General features: G+C 36.1%; 2 protein-coding genes across 3 annotated transcripts; one reads left to right on the forward strand and one right to left on the reverse strand.

The window, feature by feature from the left end:
- Window positions 1–355: 355 nt before the first annotated feature.
- LOC142178314 (serine/threonine-protein kinase CTR1-like) lies at window positions 356–9,812 on the reverse strand. Its single transcript, XM_075247646.1, has 5 exons — window positions 9,789–9,812; window positions 1,940–2,040; window positions 1,765–1,849; window positions 1,582–1,680; window positions 356–436 (listed from the first exon to the last, which is right to left on the reverse strand). The coding sequence occupies exons 1-5, from the start codon at window positions 9,810–9,812 to the stop codon at window positions 356–358; spliced, it is 390 nt and encodes a 129-aa protein (XP_075103747.1).
- A 52-nt stretch (window positions 9,813–9,864) lies between these two features.
- Window positions 9,865–17,999, forward strand: LOC142178462 (ribosome production factor 2 homolog). 2 transcript variants are annotated; one of them, XM_075248026.1, is made up of 7 exons: window positions 9,865–10,313; window positions 12,451–12,562; window positions 12,652–12,855; window positions 16,699–16,944; window positions 17,030–17,272; window positions 17,363–17,428; window positions 17,517–17,999. In XM_075248026.1, exons 2-7 carry the CDS (start codon window positions 12,476–12,478, stop codon window positions 17,634–17,636), a joined length of 966 nt encoding a protein of 321 aa, XP_075104127.1. In that variant the 5' UTR covers window positions 9,865–10,313; window positions 12,451–12,475; the 3' UTR covers window positions 17,637–17,999. The 2 variants fall into 2 exon arrangements, with proteins under 2 accessions (XP_075104127.1, XP_075104126.1); XM_075248025.1 differs by having other exon boundaries at window positions 12,470–12,562.
- The last annotated feature ends 32 nt before the right edge of the window (window positions 18,000–18,031 follow it).

Consider the following 18,031-nt stretch of genomic DNA (forward strand, 5'->3'; position numbering starts at 1 on the left):
CGGCCCAAACGGTCCTAGCCCGTTAGCCCGTTTGGCCCGCGGTCCCGGGCCGGTCCAGGACCGGCCCACTTGCCACCCTTATTCAATTGTTTAGATCACCATTTACACCTAAAATACCAAGCACAAACCTATGGTGTGCTCAAATTACTCCATGGTTGTTGTAGTGTTGCCAACTCCCATAAAATAACGCCAAAGCTATATACATCAGATTTCTCATTTGATGGTTCATCACGAAGAACTTCAGGCGCCATCCATTTCGGCCGTCACATTAAGCACCAAATCATTCTTTTCCTTATTTAGTTATCAAGAAACGAGCCAAAAGACCAACAGAACACTAAAGGAACCAGAGCTTGAATCAGGAACTTACAGTTCCGGCAGCAGTCTTTGATGAAAGAAATGTATTAGCTTTGAAACGAGAAAGACCAAAATCACAGACCTGATGAGGACATTAGACAAGTGAGAACATTTAGAATCTTTTACTGATAAAGAGAAATAATAGCTTCATAAAAACTTCCATAAACGAAAATAAGTAATAATAAATTCATTAAAGCAACAAAATCATATTCGCTAGCTAACTTTGAGTAGGACTACCAAGTTTGTTCAGAACTTAAGAATAAATTATAATGTTAACTAAAAGTACAGGTAATACATTATGCATACTGCTGAGCTATGGAGGACAGAACCTCCTTAAAAATCACAGACATTCAAAATGCCTCCTCTTTTTCAAGCAAAATCTCAATCAAACCTCAAGACCTTTTGATATTTTTTTTAAAATCTTTTTTGGTTGGGTTTGAAAAGTCAAATTGAATGATCAAGAAATTAGTATTTTTCTCGATGGTCCAAGTTGATTAAAAGGAAGAAGACCAGACACATATTCCCGGAGTGAGAGGAGACACATCTATGCTAATATTTCCAGTTAAAAAGAAACTAATTCACCAGGAGGTCGAAAAGGAGGACAAGTTATGTTAAGGAAAAATATGAGTAGAAAAAGCATAATCTTAACTAGACATAAATTCGTCCTCATAGTGACTCCTAAATTTCTTGAAACACTGGATCCACATGTGTTTATGATATGTAAGGTGGACTGAATGCAGCACTATTGCTACATGGCAGCTGAAAAACCACTCTATAGATGGTATATGTCTAGAAGATCGCAAAGAGAGATTTTGGACCAAGCTTCCCTCCAAAATGTAAAATTATTAATTATGTACAAGTGATTTTTCCTTTAGATAAAAGCTTCAACATATATCCTCTCTTGTTGGAAATTAACCCATTTCATGGGATTGCAATGTTAACTCTCCATCATCTGAGAAATCTGATAAATACTTGCTGGTTCACAACTTGCTTTATGTGTTTTAGCAAGTTTGATTAGGTTAGGAAGCTTGTGAAACTATAAAACTTCTCTATGTTTCTCTCTTGACCCTCCGGAAAATATCTGAAGAAGTTAATAAAAAAAATATGCCCTATCCAAAATGATACTTCCTTCAGATTTGACTACTCTGACAGCCAAGTCCGACAATATATTAATCATGACAAAAAGGATTGCACCTTTATGTTTGCTAAAGAAATTCTTACTCTCACCTTCACTGTATATTTTTTGTCCACTAGCAGATTTGGAGATTTTAAATCTCGGTGAACAATGGGAGGATTGCGTTTGTGAAGATAATTCATCCCATTTGCCTGCACAAGACCATAGTAAGAGATTAGCCCCAATTGAAAAAATAAAATGAGAAAGAGGAGGGAGTAGGACACATTTATCCATACCACATCGTAAGCCATACACAGCCGACGTCTTTCATCTAACAACTCTCTCGCACCAGGTCTATGAAGAAGTCTATATAAGCTACCTCTGAAATACATGATAACATGGGAATCGCTCAGCTAAATTGGGAATAGCGTAATGTTTTCTGTTAATTGGACGGGGAAATATTTCTAAGACCTCGATAAATATTCAGTAACTATGGACAAATTTGGTGGCTGAATGACAACACCCATAAAAAGTACAATATTTGGATGTCGCAACCGCTTCATTATTGCAACCTAGAACAACCAAAGAGAAAACAGAATTAGAAGAGTGTAGAAGGGAAAACAATTAAATAAAACAGAATTATATTTGGGCATATCTTTGGGGCTTGTCTCTTAGTTACACGCTATATCAATAGTATTAGAAAATTAAACAGCTCATAAACATTGGTAGTTTGCTTTAGGCGTGTTTAAATAAATCATCGTGACTATGAGTACGATTCCTTTAGCGTAGTCATGATACGTAAACCCCAATTCGAGTGTGTGTTTCACGTGACTCGACCTTACAACTTCAAATAATAATAAAAATTAACATGTTGTAAATCGCGGGTGCCTTTCACGTGATGCGATTCACAATGTGTACAAAAATAATAAGTGCGCGACATCGCGACTTATTTAAATAATCACCATAAATATTAAAAATGATTAAAAGGTTAAAAACGCACAATAGGTTTCAAACATGTAATAAATCATATAATTAGGTCAATTATTAATAGTTGAGTGACCGTGCTAAAATCACGAAACTCGGGAGTGCCTCACACCTTCTTCCGGGTTAACAGAATTTCTTACCCGGTCTTCTGTGTTCGCGGACCATAAATAGAGTCAAATTTCCTCGATTTGGGATTTAAAATAAACCGGTGACTTGGGACACCATAACTTATTCCAAGTGGCGACTCTGTTTTTAATAAATAATCTCATTTTGATTAATGTCACTTTAATTGGAAAAAACTCCCTTATCTCCCTTCGGGAAAAAGGAGGTGTGACAGCTCTGGTGACTCTGCTGGGGACAAGAACCCAGAATCTCTGGTTCAGGGTTCAGAATTCGAGCTTAGAATAACTGTTATACTTGATTTTTGTCTATTATCTGATTTTTACGTGTTTGAGCCTAATGTGCTAAATGCCGCTTTGATATTATGTGAACTGTATATAAACTGCTATGAAACCCTTCTTCTTTCTGAGTCTTCTAAATCTTCTGGGGAGCGTGCGCTTCGCGTGGCTTCTTTTCTGTTAGAGTCATATCCTAATTTTAGAATGAGGTTCGGACAAGTTGCAAAGCCGGTGAAGCTTCTGTATACCCGGTACGCTGCCCCCCCTCCCCCGGCTCGAGTTGTCCGCTCGAGTAAGTCAGGTCTAGAACAATACACCCAGGATTTAAACTTAGAATAACATAGCCTCATGCCGGATCCCTAGTAGGTACGTTTGCTTGCATCACGTGCATTTGACTTAGGAGACTCAACACAGGGGTTGGGTCCGTCTAGGACAGGTGTACCCACAATTAAAAGGACCATCCTGATGCATTTTTTACGTGCTACTTGTGCATTAATTTGCTTGGCTTGTATGTTGGCCGGCCTCTTGAGTAAGAGAAAAAAAACCAAGAGTGAGGTAGGATAGAAAAATGCCCGGTTTTGATAATCCTGATATTCAAAAATACGTTGCTCTGCCAAAGTCTCAAAAATAAAAAGAGAAAGAAAAAAAGAAGACAAAAATCATTTCAAAGCAAATCATATTTTTCTGTGCATCAAAATGACAGAACTACGCTGGTCTGATTCTCACCGGATGTGAGATACGTAGGCAAACCTCATCGGTTCCGGCCCACAATTTTCAAAAAAAAATCGAAAAATATTTTCCTTTACTTCCTTCTTTAGAAAATCATTCTTTTAGCCCCCAATTTTTTTTAAGAAAAAAAAACAAAAACATTTTCCTTTTAATTTCTTCTCAAAATCCAAAAATATTTTCATTCTTCTTTCGAAAATTGAAAAGAAAATTCAAGATTCAAAAATATTTTCTTTTTTTTCTTTAGAAGTATTTCTTTCATAAATTCAAAATGAAAGTCCATAAATCCAAAAATATTTCCTTTCTTTTTTTTTAGAGGTTTTTCTTTCGAAATTCCGAAAAAATCATAATTCAAAAAAATATATTTTCTTTCTTCTTTGTAAGTCTTTCTTTCGGAAATTAGAAAAAAAATAGTTAGTTTATTTCTTTTATTCTTGATCTTTCCGAACTACGCACGATCTGATTCATGTTCCCACATGATACGTAGGCAACCCACATCAGGTTCAATCGAGAGAAAATAAGAGAAAGGAAAGAAACCAAAAAAAAAAGAAAAAAAAAGAGCGTTTATTCTAACATGCTTATTGTTTTGGAATAAAAGCTAGTTGAAGGTGGTCGGTTTGTTGGTTTGCAATGGCGAGTTACAAAACAATCCAAGATCCTTCGAAAATAAAAGCATCTTCTCAACCAATGGAATAAACATAACTGTTGTTGATCCAAGGTCACAGAAAGGCAAATAGGCAAGTTTGCGGTGAAAAATTAAAAAAATGGAGACAAATGTGGGGTTGACTTTACCAGATTTGAGCAATAGGATATGGCCTGCTCGGGATAATTGTCAAAATTTGAGTGTTGAATCCAAAGCAATCAAAACGGGTAAATGCTAGTAATGTTGATGTGCGAATGTGTGGCTAAGATGTCGCTTAGCAACTGGAAAGTCACTCCTCTTTTAGCCATGGTAGCTTATTTTGTCTTCTTTTCTTCTTCTTTTTGTGTTATCGGACTTTGCTATCCTTTATTCAATAAACAACAGTCAGTCATTTTGTGTCCATTTTTGTGCATAGTTCTTTTCACGCTAGTCCTAGTGACATGACATGCATGCGGAATTTTTGGTCAGATCTTAGAAAACTGATTTAGTCTTGAATTGGATAACTGAGAAAGAGACACTTTTGAAGATAAATAGAGACATGAAACATTTGGAAAATAAGCATGAACCAAGTTTACATGGAACAAAAGCAGTCATGCTCATAATAGTTAAGGATCTCTACCTTTTGAATTATTGAGGAGATCGGGCTTAAGGATAACCGGACGGGTTGAAGTCTGTTTAGCACTAAAAGATAGAAAGTATTTTTCAAAAGAAGGTGTATCCCAGTTAACTTGAAATGGATCAGTTTATTGGCAAAATGCATCTTCTACATCAAGACAAAATCGAAGAAAAGTCACCCAAATTGACAAGGGTCATTCACTGCAAGGAAATTATTACTCATACAACTTTACACTGAAAAAGACGAGAAAGCAACATGTCCATCAATGCTGTGATTGTGAAGGGCTAACATGATTGGCATTCTCGAGGTTGGGAGGCCCTTTTTCTGCTATTCAAATACTTTATACCCTTCGTTATCCTTTCGAGCCAGTGTTATTTTCTTTGACCACCCTCTTTTGGAATCAAGTTTAGAGTTAAAAGTCTAAAAAAAAAAAAAGAAAGAAAAGTCCATGTCCCAAGAGTACAAACTAGGGCGACTCTTAGAAAGTTCAAGTGAAAAAATAGAATAAGAAAAGAACAGTCAAAGTCCATGCCCCCAGAAAATAAAAGCTGGGACAACTTGTTTTGAAAAAAAAGAGAAGAAAGATGGAATAAATGAAAAAAAAAGAGAAGAGAAAGACAAAGAAAAAGAAAGAAAGATGAAAAAAATAATATTAGGTCAGATGTTTGAACTACGTTAGACCTTATTCCTTTAAAAGGGATACGTAGGCAGCCTTACACGGTTCGGTCCAACCAAATAAGAATTCAAAAAAAAAAATCCAAAAATCCTCAATATCTAAAACTGGGGCAAAGATTTTTTTTTCACTTTTGAAAGAGTCGATTCCAAGAGTTGTAAAGTGTACAACCCATCATATTGAGTCTACTTAGAGCCTCCATGCCGACCCATCTTTCCAACCCTATCCAAAAACCTTCCAAATAAAGATCTTCCGATGTGCCTTCAAGAATGTCAAGAGAAGCATACAATGAGCAATGGTTGTCACGCGACATAGGACACTATCAAGTTGCTCATACAAGAAAGCAAAAGAAAAAGAAAAATAAAGAAGAAAAATGAGAGAGTCTTATTAGTGAAAACCCTCACGGTAAGCAGAGATGAATAAATGAGAGAGACTTGTTGGTGAAAACCCCTCGGGGCACCACTAGTCGAAAGTGAGTCATGAAGCTGATGCAAAGAATTGACACAAACAAGCCCGACTTCAAATGTCATAGGAATGGTAAAAGGAAAGATTTGAACAGTTTGAAAGATGAGGCCGCTAAGTCCAAAATGCATGTCATGATCATAAAGGCTAGCTGCCCCCCCCCCAAAAAAAAAACCTTCCTCCTTTCCTTTCCGATAGGGGTATTTCTTGTTAATATTGTTTCTTTACATCATTGTGTCCTTCACTCTAAGTTCGTCCTTGTCAAAACAAGCAAGAAAAGATTTCAAAATCTGCTACTAGCTTTTCAGTTGCACAAAGTAAATTTGGCCAGCACACTCAGTTGTTACAGCCAATATGTCTTGAGGATTCGTGCAATACGAAGGTTTCCCCCAAAAGACTCTTGTCAGCCTATTTGGCTAAAGCAAGCAAAGATAACCTCAAGGTTAATCAGGGATTCCATGTAGTACCGAACAAGGACTATGAAGTGGCACATTGTGCAAAAGACACTTACCAGTTGTGATTCTCTCTGAGAGACAAAATTGCTCCAAAAGCAAAAGCCATTCAAAATATCTGAAAAGGTTATCAAAGAAAAGAAATCTCTTTTTGAGATAAGGCTGATTGAGCCACAAAACACAAATGGCATTGGGAGCGAAACAATCAGGGTTGATACAGAAAGTAAAGGTCCCTTGTAAGGAACAACAGAGTCTCCCAGCAGTGCAGCCAACTACCAATGCAGTCGGTCTTCTAAAAGTTGGATGATCACAAAGTCAAGCCATCCAAGACTCAAGTCCGCAAACCGACCACCACTTTTAAAACTGACAAAATTTTCTTTGTTTGAAACAGGAACAAAGCAGTGCAAGGAATTTGGGTTTCAAAAAAGAAGAAGAGAAGAGCCGACAAAAGGGAAGTTTCTCAAATCTTTGCCTTTATTTGTCTTGCTAGTGTGCCTAAAATATTTCCATTGCTCTTCACATTTTTCCTCCTAGGATCGAAATCTTAGTCTGATGAATCTTTCTCCTAAGATAAGAAAACCTAGTCTGATGAATTTTCTCCTAGGATAAAAATATCTTAGTCTGATGAATCCTTCTCCTAAGATAACAAAAAGACCTAGTCTGATGAACTTTCTCCTAGGATCGAAATCTTATTCTGATGAATTTTTCTCCTAAGATAACATAAGAAAACCTAGTGTGATGAATTTTCTCCTAGGATAAAAATATCTTAGTCTGATGAATTTTTCTCCTAAGATAACAAAAAAAAAAGACCTAGTCTGATGAACTTTCTCCTAGGATCGAAGTCTTAGCCTGATGAATCATTCTCCTAAGATAGAAAACCTAGTCTGATGAATTTTCTCCTACGATAAACGTCTTAGTCTGATGAATCTTTCTCCTAAGATAACAAAAAAGGACCTAGTCTAATGAATTTTCTCCTAGGATCAAAATCTTAGTCTGATGAATCTTTCTCCTAAGATAGAAAACCTAGTCTGATGAATTTTCTCCTAGGATCAAAATCTTAGTCTGATGAATCATTCTCCTAAGATAGAAAACCTAGTCTGACGAATTTTTCTCCTAGGATAAACGTCTTAGTCTGATGAATCATTCTCCTAAGATTAAAACTTAGTCTGATGAATCTTTCTCCTAAGATAACAAAAAGACCTAGTCTGATGAACTTTCTCCTAGGATAAAAATATCTTAGTCTGATGAATCCTTCTCCTAAGATAACACAAAAGACCTAGTCTGATGAATTTTCTCCTAGGACCGAGATTTTAATCTGATGAATCTTTCTCCTAAGATAACAAACCTAGTCTGATGAACTTTCTCGTAGGATAAAAATCTTAGTCTGATGAATCTTTCTCCTAAAATACCAAAAAAATACCTAGTCTAATGAATTTTCTCCTAGGATAATAAGTTTAAAAAAAGGGAAGTCTGAAAAAAAATAAAAATACAGAGGTCAATTTTTAGTTTTCTTAAGTTATCAATCTTTAGTTTTCTTGAAATCAGGGGTCCCGCCTGGAGAATAGGGTCATTTTTTAGTTCAGTCAAGCTTAGTTTATAGTTTTCTGCAAGCTCAATCTCAAATTTAGGAGATGCACTCCCTAGTTTGGGTTTTTCAGATTTTTATTTCTTTAGGAGACGCACATCCTAGTCGAGTCTTCAATTTTGCTCTCATCATTGCATCCTTCATCAATAGCATAGGTAATTTATAGTTCTGCTAATAACTCACAAATCTTCCTAGTGTAAACTGGGGCAGAAAAATATTTCTTTTGTTGTTTCCATTTTGTTGTAGTTGCAGGCGCCCACCTGGAGAATGAGGGAATTAATTTCAAGTTTTAAAGTCATCAGGCACCACCTGGAGAACGTGGGAATTTATTTTAATTTTCAAGTCATTATCAGGCGCCCGCCTGGAGAACGAGGGAATTTATTTCAAGTTTTAAGTTAGCATCAGGCGCCCACCTGGAGAATGAGGGAATTCATTTCTGTTTTAAGTCAGCAGGCGCCCACCTGGAAAACGAGAGAATTTATTTCAAGTTTTTAAGTCAGCAGGCGCCCACCTGGAGAACGAGGGAATTAATTTCAAGTTTTAAGTCAGCAGGCGCCCACCTGAAAAATGAGGGAATTCATTTCAAGTTTTAAGTCATCACAGGCGCCCACCTGGAGAATGAAGGAATTTATTTCAAGTTTTTAAGTCAGCAGGCACCCACCTGGAGAATGAGGGAATTTATTTCGAGTTTTAAGTCATCAGGCGCCCACCTGGAGAACGAGGGAAGTCATTTAAGGATTCAATTCAAGTTAGAAGTAGCAGAAGCTCGCCTCAAGAATGCTAGCTGACAGTCCGAGATGACCAAAGGAAGAAGTCTCAATATAGAATAAAAAGAAAAAAAGAGAAGTGAATCCAAAATGCAGAAGTAGATGAAAAGATATGGGCTGCTCAAGACACGATTGAAGTCGCAAGCTTTGCATGTCCCATCTTGATCCGAAATGCCGAAGAAGAATGAACTACCACCTGCAACTAGCAAGCATCGAGGATCAGATCAGAGTCTGCATGAAGAACCAGCCAAAACTCAAGATCAAGCTTCAAAAGACTCATAGATAGGAATCCTGTAACTCGTAGCTGATAGGCTTAGTTAGTCTTTTTCATTTTTGACTTTGGTGTAAAAAGAAGGTCAGCAAGCAGTAAACAGCAGCAGCAACAGTGAAATCACAGCTTCTCGGTAGTCCCAGCTACCTAAACTTCCAGAACTACACTGACCTGATTCCTTTATAGCCAAGGATATGTAGGCAACCTTTGAAGCACGGTTCGGTCAAACATTTTCAAAATGCTTCCCATGGAGTGTCAAACGGGCAAAAATTGCTCATAATTGCTCACTTTATCTTTGCCCGAAAAACTCTTCATGTTCTCGAGCAAAGAGGGGCAGTTGTGAGCACCTAATTTTTGCCCTAATATAAAATTACTCCTAAAAAATCCAAAAAATAGCTTTAAATTATTTTTTCTATATTTTTACTTAGTTTGCTTTGTACGTATTCATATTTGATGCATTTTTAAGTTGCATTTTTAAATCCTAAAGAAAATACAAAAATATTTTTAATTTTTACATTTTGTAGATTTTAAATGCATAATCAATTGCATTTGTAAAATACTAAAATACCAAAAAATACATTAGTAACTCTACATGCATTTTTAGGCTAGTTAATTAATTAGGTCATTAGTCAATTAGTGAGTAAAATATATATATATATATATAATGGTTTAGCCACACAAATTGATTTTAATTAAAATTTGAGTCCAAAGTGACTAATTTTGCAATTGTTTCAAGCCCATACCTGTAGAAGCCCAATCCACCCCATAGTCTGGCCCATACTCTTCTTCCCCACTCTAATAGAGGGAGACATTAATTTCACTCTCCCCTAAAAAAAGGAAAAAACCCAACAGAGATGAGAGAACCCTAGCGCCGCCCCTCTCTCACTCAACTATTCGGCATCCTCACAATACACAGAGAGGATTCACGCTCACCTCCCCCACTCTTCGAAGATAACGCTCATTTTCTTACCATACTCACCTCTCTGAACAAACACACAAATACACACGAACTCACAGTCCAAATAGCTAAAACAAAGGTTTTTGAATTGAAATTGAAGCTCAGATCTGAAAGACAGAGATACGAAAACAAAATAGAAGAGAAGTTTCTGTCACTATTCAAATGGATTTTGGTGTGCTTTCACGTTCTGGGTTTTAAAACAATTGGGGAGATTTGTTGCTCTGTATTGTTGATTGCTGCTTTGACGGACTCCATCCGTCCTTTTCAGCTTTCATTTGGCCAACATTCCAGTTTACTTTTGCGAAATTAGGTAAGTCATTGAACCTCTGCACCTCACTTTGATTGAGTAATGAAATTGTGTGAATTCCGAATTAGAATATTTGTGTAATCGTTGTTGTTTAGTGAAGTACGACGTGGGGAATAGCGATTTTTCTTTGTCATTTTTATGCTGGAAATAATGGTTCCATAACCTTTGAAGAAGAATTAATATGGTTTTAGCTTCTTTTATTTTGGCATCTTTAGTTACAGTATTTGTTCAAGTTGCTTGTTGACCCTTACACTACTTATCGTTAAACACAAATTAATCTGCTTGTTCCGTTTTATTTATGGGTGAATGCAAACAGTTCGTATATTTTTATTAATTCTTTTGCTCCCAAGTGAGATTTTAACTTGAACCAGATTCCATTACACACTGTGCATTCATCTTGTAATCTTCAATTGCTGCTCAATTGCCAGACTTTTGGTGTATAATAGACCCTCATTTTGTGCAAGTGGTGAACTGCTGAAGGTGAAAAACTTCACGGAAAAGCAAGTTCACCAATTTCTCCGCTCAGTCATCTTCACTTATAAAAGGATTATTCCGTTACCCATAACAAAATTAGAAAGGATTGATTCGTAATAAGTAGATATGAATTTGTTGTTTATCAATATGATTGATTTGGGAAGGTCTCATAAAGAATAGTTTGAGGTGCCGTGAATTATATTTGGGCATATCTTTGGGGCTTGTCTCTTAGTTACACGCTATATCAATAGTATTAGAAAATTAAACAACTCATAAACATTGGTAGTTTGCTTTAGGCGCGTTTAAATAAATCATCGTGACTATGAGTACGGTTCCTTTGGCGTAGTCATGATACGTAAACCCCAATTCGAGTGTGTGTTTCACGTGACTCGACCTTACAACTTCAAATAATAATAAAAATTAACATGTTGTAAATCGCGGGTGCCTTTCATGTGACGCGATTCACAATGTGTACAAAAATAATAAGTGCGCGACATCGCGACTTATTTAAATAATCTCCATAAATATTAAAAACGATTAAAAGGTTAAAAACGCACAATAGGTTTCAAACATGTAATAAATCAGATAATTAGGTCAATTATTAATAGTTGAGCGACCGTGCTAAAACCACGGAACTCGGGAGTGCCTCACACCTTCTCCCGGGTTAACAGAATTTCTTACCCGGTCTTCTGTGTTCGCGGACCATAAATAGAGTCAAATTTCCTCGATTTGGGATTTAAAATAAACCGGTGACTTGGGACACCATAACTTATTCCATGTGGCGACTCTGTTTTTAATAAATAATCCCATTTTGATTAATGTCACTTTAATTGGAAAAAACTCCCTTATCTCCCTTCGGGAAAAAGGAGGTGTGACAGCTCTTTTGCTGCCAAGTACATTTTCTTTTTCCCTTCTTTAATTCTTTGCTTGGAATGTATTTCCTTTGTTTTTTTGTCTTTCATTCGGGGACAAATACCAAAGGGTATTCCCCATTTTTTATTCTTTTAATTTTCTATCTTTTTTGTTCCGTATCTTATTCAATTTTACTCTAAATCTCTTCATCTTCACACCGCATTATTCCTACACAGTTAAAATATAATATTAAGCACAAAGTAATGTAATTAATACTCAAAAGATGATTAAAAGTGTTATAATATAAGGCAATAATGATTAAATATATGCATTTTTTGCGGAACAAAAGATACTCATTTAAAACTAATTTTTATATAATTGATAAATTATATATAACCATGTAATTAAGTTAAAACTTGATTAGGGTGTGTAATAAAGTTTCATATATAGTATAGGAAGCTAAAAATCGTTATTGGATTAGTAGTAGTTGAGTCAACTTGGGCCTGGGCATTTTCACTATTAGGCCCACAATTGAAACCAGACAATAACACCCGCCCAAAACCCCTAAATGATTCTAAAACCCTAATATTTGCATAGGCATAGTTGTTTCTTCCCCTTCTTCTTCGTATCATCCCTTTACCAATTCTTCTTCGTATCTTCCCTTTTCCTCAATTGGTAAGTAAAAGCTTAAATTCTTACTGTTCGCTTGCTGTTTGTTTTTGTTTCTAGGGTTCCAACTAATTTGTGATTAAGCCCTAGTAGTTGTTGTTATGATAGTTGAAGATTTGCTTTAACCACAATAATATTAGTTTAGTTTTCAATTTTGTTTGTAGGTAAGCATGATGAGAAGTAAAACCCCATGGAAAATTAAAACCCCACAGAAAGGAAGAATCAGAAGGGAGCTTGAAAAACGTGCTCCTAAACTGGTGAGTTTGATCTTAGCAAACCACTTTTTTTTTTTTTAAAGATGGGATTTTTATTGTGATGACAATCTTATTTATTTATTTGAGGGCAGGTTGAAACTGGGAAAAAGACATTGATATTACATGGTACAAAAACAAGCCAAGTGTTGAATGAGGTGATGACTGAAATTTATCATTTGAAGAGGGATAATTCTGTTAAATATACCCGGAAGAATGAGAATGTTAGACCATTCGAGAGCGGGGGCGAGGCTTCTTTGGAGTTTTTCTCTCTTAAGACAGATTGCAGCCTTTTTGTGGTAAGTGTGTACATGCCGTTTTCCTTTTTGAGGCATTTTTTGGTTCAGTGGGTAGATAAGTGCTGATATATATATCGCTCCATGTTAATTTGGATTTGTTTCTGTGGCTCTCTGATTATTATGTTGTTTGCTAAGGCTTGTTCTTGAAGGTACAAAAATTAATTGTCTCCAAATATTTAGTAAAGGAGAACAGATCTTTTTTCATAATAAATAGTTATTTGTGCTCAAAGATATATATTCAATGAAATACAGAAGAAGAAACATAGGTGCAATATTGTGAATTTGTTGCGTCATTCTGAATCTCCCTCTAACCCAGGCCAAAGAAAGTTTATTTTGACATGGAATTGCATTGTTTTAATCAGGTTAAGCCGCTGGCTTCTAGGGAATAAGGAACAGAGACTAAGCCGTATAATGCTTAATGGGTAGCTTGCATAAGTTCATAACAAAAATGGGTACATTATCTGCCTAACCTTTTAGCTACTTGTAACACTATTGAAGAGTCCACTTTTGATCTTCAACTGCTTGATTATTTTTAAATAGAAAAGATCTATAATATTGTTAGTTGCTTACAGGGGTGGAGCTAGCCTTTTGAGTTACGGGTTTGCGGAACCCAGTAATTTTTTTCCAAGCTCTTTTTTTTGTCTTAGGAAATTTAGTGAATATATACAAATTATTAATTTAGAGCCTAGTAACCTAAAAGGACTAGAATCTTGAACCCATAAGTTTCAAGTCCTGATTTCGCCTTGGTTGCTTGATTTGTTGAGACACCGAATAAGTAAAAATTTGAACTTAGTATTTGATTGTCTGTATATCCCTCATTGTGCTACCATAGTTCATTATTTTTAGTGCTAATAGATATAGTGAGGGGTTATTTTTGAATGGTAAAACTAAATTACTGATGTCTTGATGTTATTTTATAGGTGATTAACAATAGTCTTTTGGTATGTTGCTTGGTTAACGAGGTTTCTCTTATAGCGTGGGGGAGAGCACATTTAGAACTAGAGCATCTAGAATTTGTATTTTGTAGCTTTGGAGCACCCTAACTGAAAATGTATTTGTGTTCAATTTTTGGTCACTCGAGATATTTATAGTTGATATGTGGCTCCTAATAGTAATTGGTCTACAAGTTATATTACTCATGTAGTAAAATATATAGATGTCATAAAGGACATGTATGAAGGAGTTGTCACTAGTGTTAAAACAGTAGTAGGAAATCCAAAGAAGTTTTCCATAGCAGTGGGTTCACACCGGGGTTCTGCATTGAGCCCCTACTTATTCACCCTAGTTATGAATGAGCTAACCAACGTAACACAGGATGAGGTTCCAGGGTGTATGATATATGCTGATGATATTGTACTAAATTACGAAACTAGCGAGGGTGTTAACAAAAAGCTTGAGCTATGGAGAAACATCTTAGATAGTAAGGGTTCTGAGATATATAAAGGTAAGACTAAATACATGCATTGAGCAAGTGTTTTGAGATATATAAAGGTCAGACTAAATACATGCATTGCAAGTTCAGCCTGCATGAGAAGAGCGAAGTTGACTAGATGGATTTGTGGTGCCAAAATACAATCAATTTAGATATCTAGGCTCGTTTCAAGAGAATGAAATGATAGATCAAGATGGTACTCATAGGATTAGAACTGGATGGTTGAAACGAAGAGGTACTCAAGATTACATTAAGGGATGTTTAGTACGAAGGAGAATATTTTTCGAAAAATGTTTTCCAATTTTTCCATGTTTGGTTGGCTTAAATATTTTGGAAAATATTTTTCTCATGAACTCATTTTCCTCCAATTGGAGGAAAATGTTTTCCTTATCAAGAGTTTCCAGAACTCCTTTTCAATCTTCCCCACCCTATTCCCCATCCCCATCCCCACCAACCCCCTACGCTACCCACCCACATCCACCCCTACACAACTCAATAGAAATATTATTAAGGGTGTGTTTGGTATGTCGGAAACATTTTCCAAAAATTGTTTTCCCATTTTCCACTGTTTGGTTGCACAAAATAGTTTGGAAATTATTTTTCTAGATATCACATTTTCCTGAAATTGTATGAAAATGACTTTCCTAGAAAAAGTTAGGAAAACATTTTTCAAAAATTTCACCTACCCTCACATCTAACCCCCTTCCTCCCCCTTCTCTCCCTACCCTACCTCTCCCACCCCCTCTCTCCAAAGAAGATTTTTTTTCATATTTCAATTTATTTTCTTTTCCGTTACCACCCACCTTGCTACACCCCTCCCCTCACTGCGGGGCATTTTATTTTTTAATTAATATTTTCAGTTTATAGGTTTGAAATTTTACGAGTTCCAAAGTTATGAGTTGAGGTTAATGATTTTGGAAGTTTGCGGGTTTAGAAATTATAGAGTTTACGGGTTTGAAAGTTTAGTGGTTCGGAAGTTTATGGAATTTGTGGGTTCGCAAGGTTGTTGGTTCGAAAGTTTATGGCTTCATGTTTACAACAACCCAGTATAATCCCACTAGTGGGGTCTGGGGAGGGTAGTGTGTACGCAGACCTTACCCCTACCCCGGGGTAGAGAGGCTGTTACCGATAGACCCTCGGCTCCCTCCCTCCAAGAACTCCCCCACCTTGCTCTTGGGGTGACTCGAACTCACAACCTCTTGGTTGGAAGTGGAGGGTGCTCACCACTAAAGCAACCCACTCTTATCATGTTTATGGCTTCATGTTTATTGTATTTAAATTATTTATGAATACTCTTGAGGAGTTATTTTCCTTAATTTGCATACCAAACACCGGAAAATGTGTAAGATTACTACTTGTTTTCCAAGAAAATATTTTCCGCTTTACCAAACACACCCTAAGAGTACTTTCTTTTTCATTTCAACAATCTGAGTATTTTTTTTTTTCATTTCAACAAAAAAAGTTACTTTCTTTTCGTAATGTAGAAAAAGTATTTTCTTTCATTTCAATAGAATGAGTACTTTCTTTTTATATTGTAGAAAGAGGACTTTCTTTCTTAACCAAAAAAATAGTATTTTCTTTTTAGTTATGATGCACATATTTCAATGTTGAATTTGTATAGAGTCATATATTATTAGCGAATTTTTTGAATATAAATAGTATCTTTCTATTTATAGTATTTTTTAAAATTTGTTTAGTTTTATATTGGATTGCAAACAATATATGAACAAAGTGGAAAATGCAGTCATATATTATTAGTGATATTGCTTGATGTGCATTAAGCACATTTTCTTCCTAAAATGAAAACTGTCATATTTTGTGGAAGATAGTCAAATTTGAATAAGTTTAATGAAGAAGTATATATTATTCCGGTTAAGCTTATGTCACTAAATAATCTGAGCAAAAGGAAAATTATAAATTGTACTTGAAAAACTATTACACTTAAATAATATGGGTTAACCCATATTCAACCCGCCCATTTAACACCCAACCATTTTTGACCCGCATGAAATATGGGCGGGTTGAGACCCAATCCATTTTTGCTCAACCCATTTTTAACCCGTCCAAATCCGACCCAACCCGCCCATTTTCCGCCACTAGTTTCACCTCTTCCAAGGAGTATTGCTCCGGTAAAAGTGTCTATTACATTATTATAATCGATAGTAGATTTCAACTCTTCATGCAGATGAGGAATAACACCTACTGTTAAGTTGGATACTCGGAGTGAGATGAGTTTTTTTCAACTTTTGAAAATCTTGATTTGAACGAAAGGCTATCTTTGTATAAACTGTTGAACTCTTCTAGTTTATCGCTTTATCAGGAGTAGTTCTGTCTTTTGTGTTCAGGACTTTTTGCTTGTTGCTTTGTCTTTTGTTTTCCATACCCACTTACAGTCTTTGGTTATTTTGCAGTATGGTTCTCACTCCAAGAAGCGCCCTAACAATCTTGTTATTGGGCGAACCTATGATCACCATATTTACGATCTTGTAGAGGTAGGGGTGGAAGAGTTCAAAAGCATGAAGTCGTTCAAATATGATAAGAGTTTGGCTCCTAAAATTGGGTCAAAGCCCTTTTTTACCTTTATTGGAGAAGGATTTGATAGTGTTGAAGAGTTGAAGCATTTAAAAGAAGTTTTGCTTGATCTATTCCATGGCGAGGTCTGTTCTTTCTCAATCAACTTATTCGCACGGCTTCTTTGAATTGGAAAGAGTACCACTAATGCACGTGGGTTCAATATTGCAGGTAGTGACCAACTTGAACCTTGCTGGGTTAGATCGTGTATATGTATGTGCAGCTGTGTCGCCAAAAAAGGTTTTCTTGACACATTGTGCACTACGGCTTAAAAAATCTGGCACAGTAGTTCCAAGAATAGAATTAGTGGAGGTTGGCCCGTCCATGGACTTAGTAGTTCGGCGACATCGTCTCCCTGACGACAGTTTGAAGAAAGAAGCTATGAAAACTGCTCTTGATAAAGCAAAGAAGAAGGTTTGATTGGCTTAGTCACTTCTTCACATCTTTATTTGACTAACTTGGAGTCTGCAAAATACTTATGTTGTTACTGGCTGTCATTTTCAGGAGAAAAATGTTGTCAAAGATGCCATTCAAGGAAAATACGGGAAGATTTACATTCCTGATCAGAAGGTAAGAAATAAGAATACACTACTCTGGTTGAAAAGAAATTATAAAATTCTATGACTGTTTACCAGTGAAAAATTATTCCTTTCTGTAGGTTGGAAGTGTTGCACTGCCTCACAAAGCAAAAGGAGTTAAAAGGGAGCGAAGAGAAGCTAAGATGAAGAATGTGGCAGACCAGCCTGAAGAAAAGAAACAGAAGCTGGATTCTGAGTGATTTTCAATTCCAACCTTCTGTAGTTTGATGCTCTTCTGCTGAGCCAAATCAGTTTTGTTCTTATGTGCTTTAGGCACAATGCATATCGGAGTCTAATCCCAGCTTTCTGCGAACCAAAGGCCGGATCATTGCTGTCAAAAATATCAACTGGGAGCTTTCTGGAGCGATGGTTCTCACTGTTATTTGAATTTTCACCATTTGGTATATTTGGCGTGTTTCTAGTTATTTGGAAAAATTTCCTCTATTGCTTGTAATTTAGTTCTATCTGTTTGGAGGGTCATTCTGAAGTCTGAAATCTAGAATTTTTATCATTCTATGTAACTCGATACGAATCAACATCCTAAAAATGTAGTTATGTTTAAACATGTCTTTTATTTTCTTTAAGCTAAGAACAC

The sequence above is a fragment of the Nicotiana tabacum genome, chromosome 24 (genome assembly GCF_000715075.1).
Source record: "Nicotiana tabacum cultivar K326 chromosome 24, ASM71507v2, whole genome shotgun sequence".
NCBI lineage: Eukaryota > Viridiplantae > Streptophyta > Magnoliopsida > Solanales > Solanaceae > Nicotiana > Nicotiana tabacum.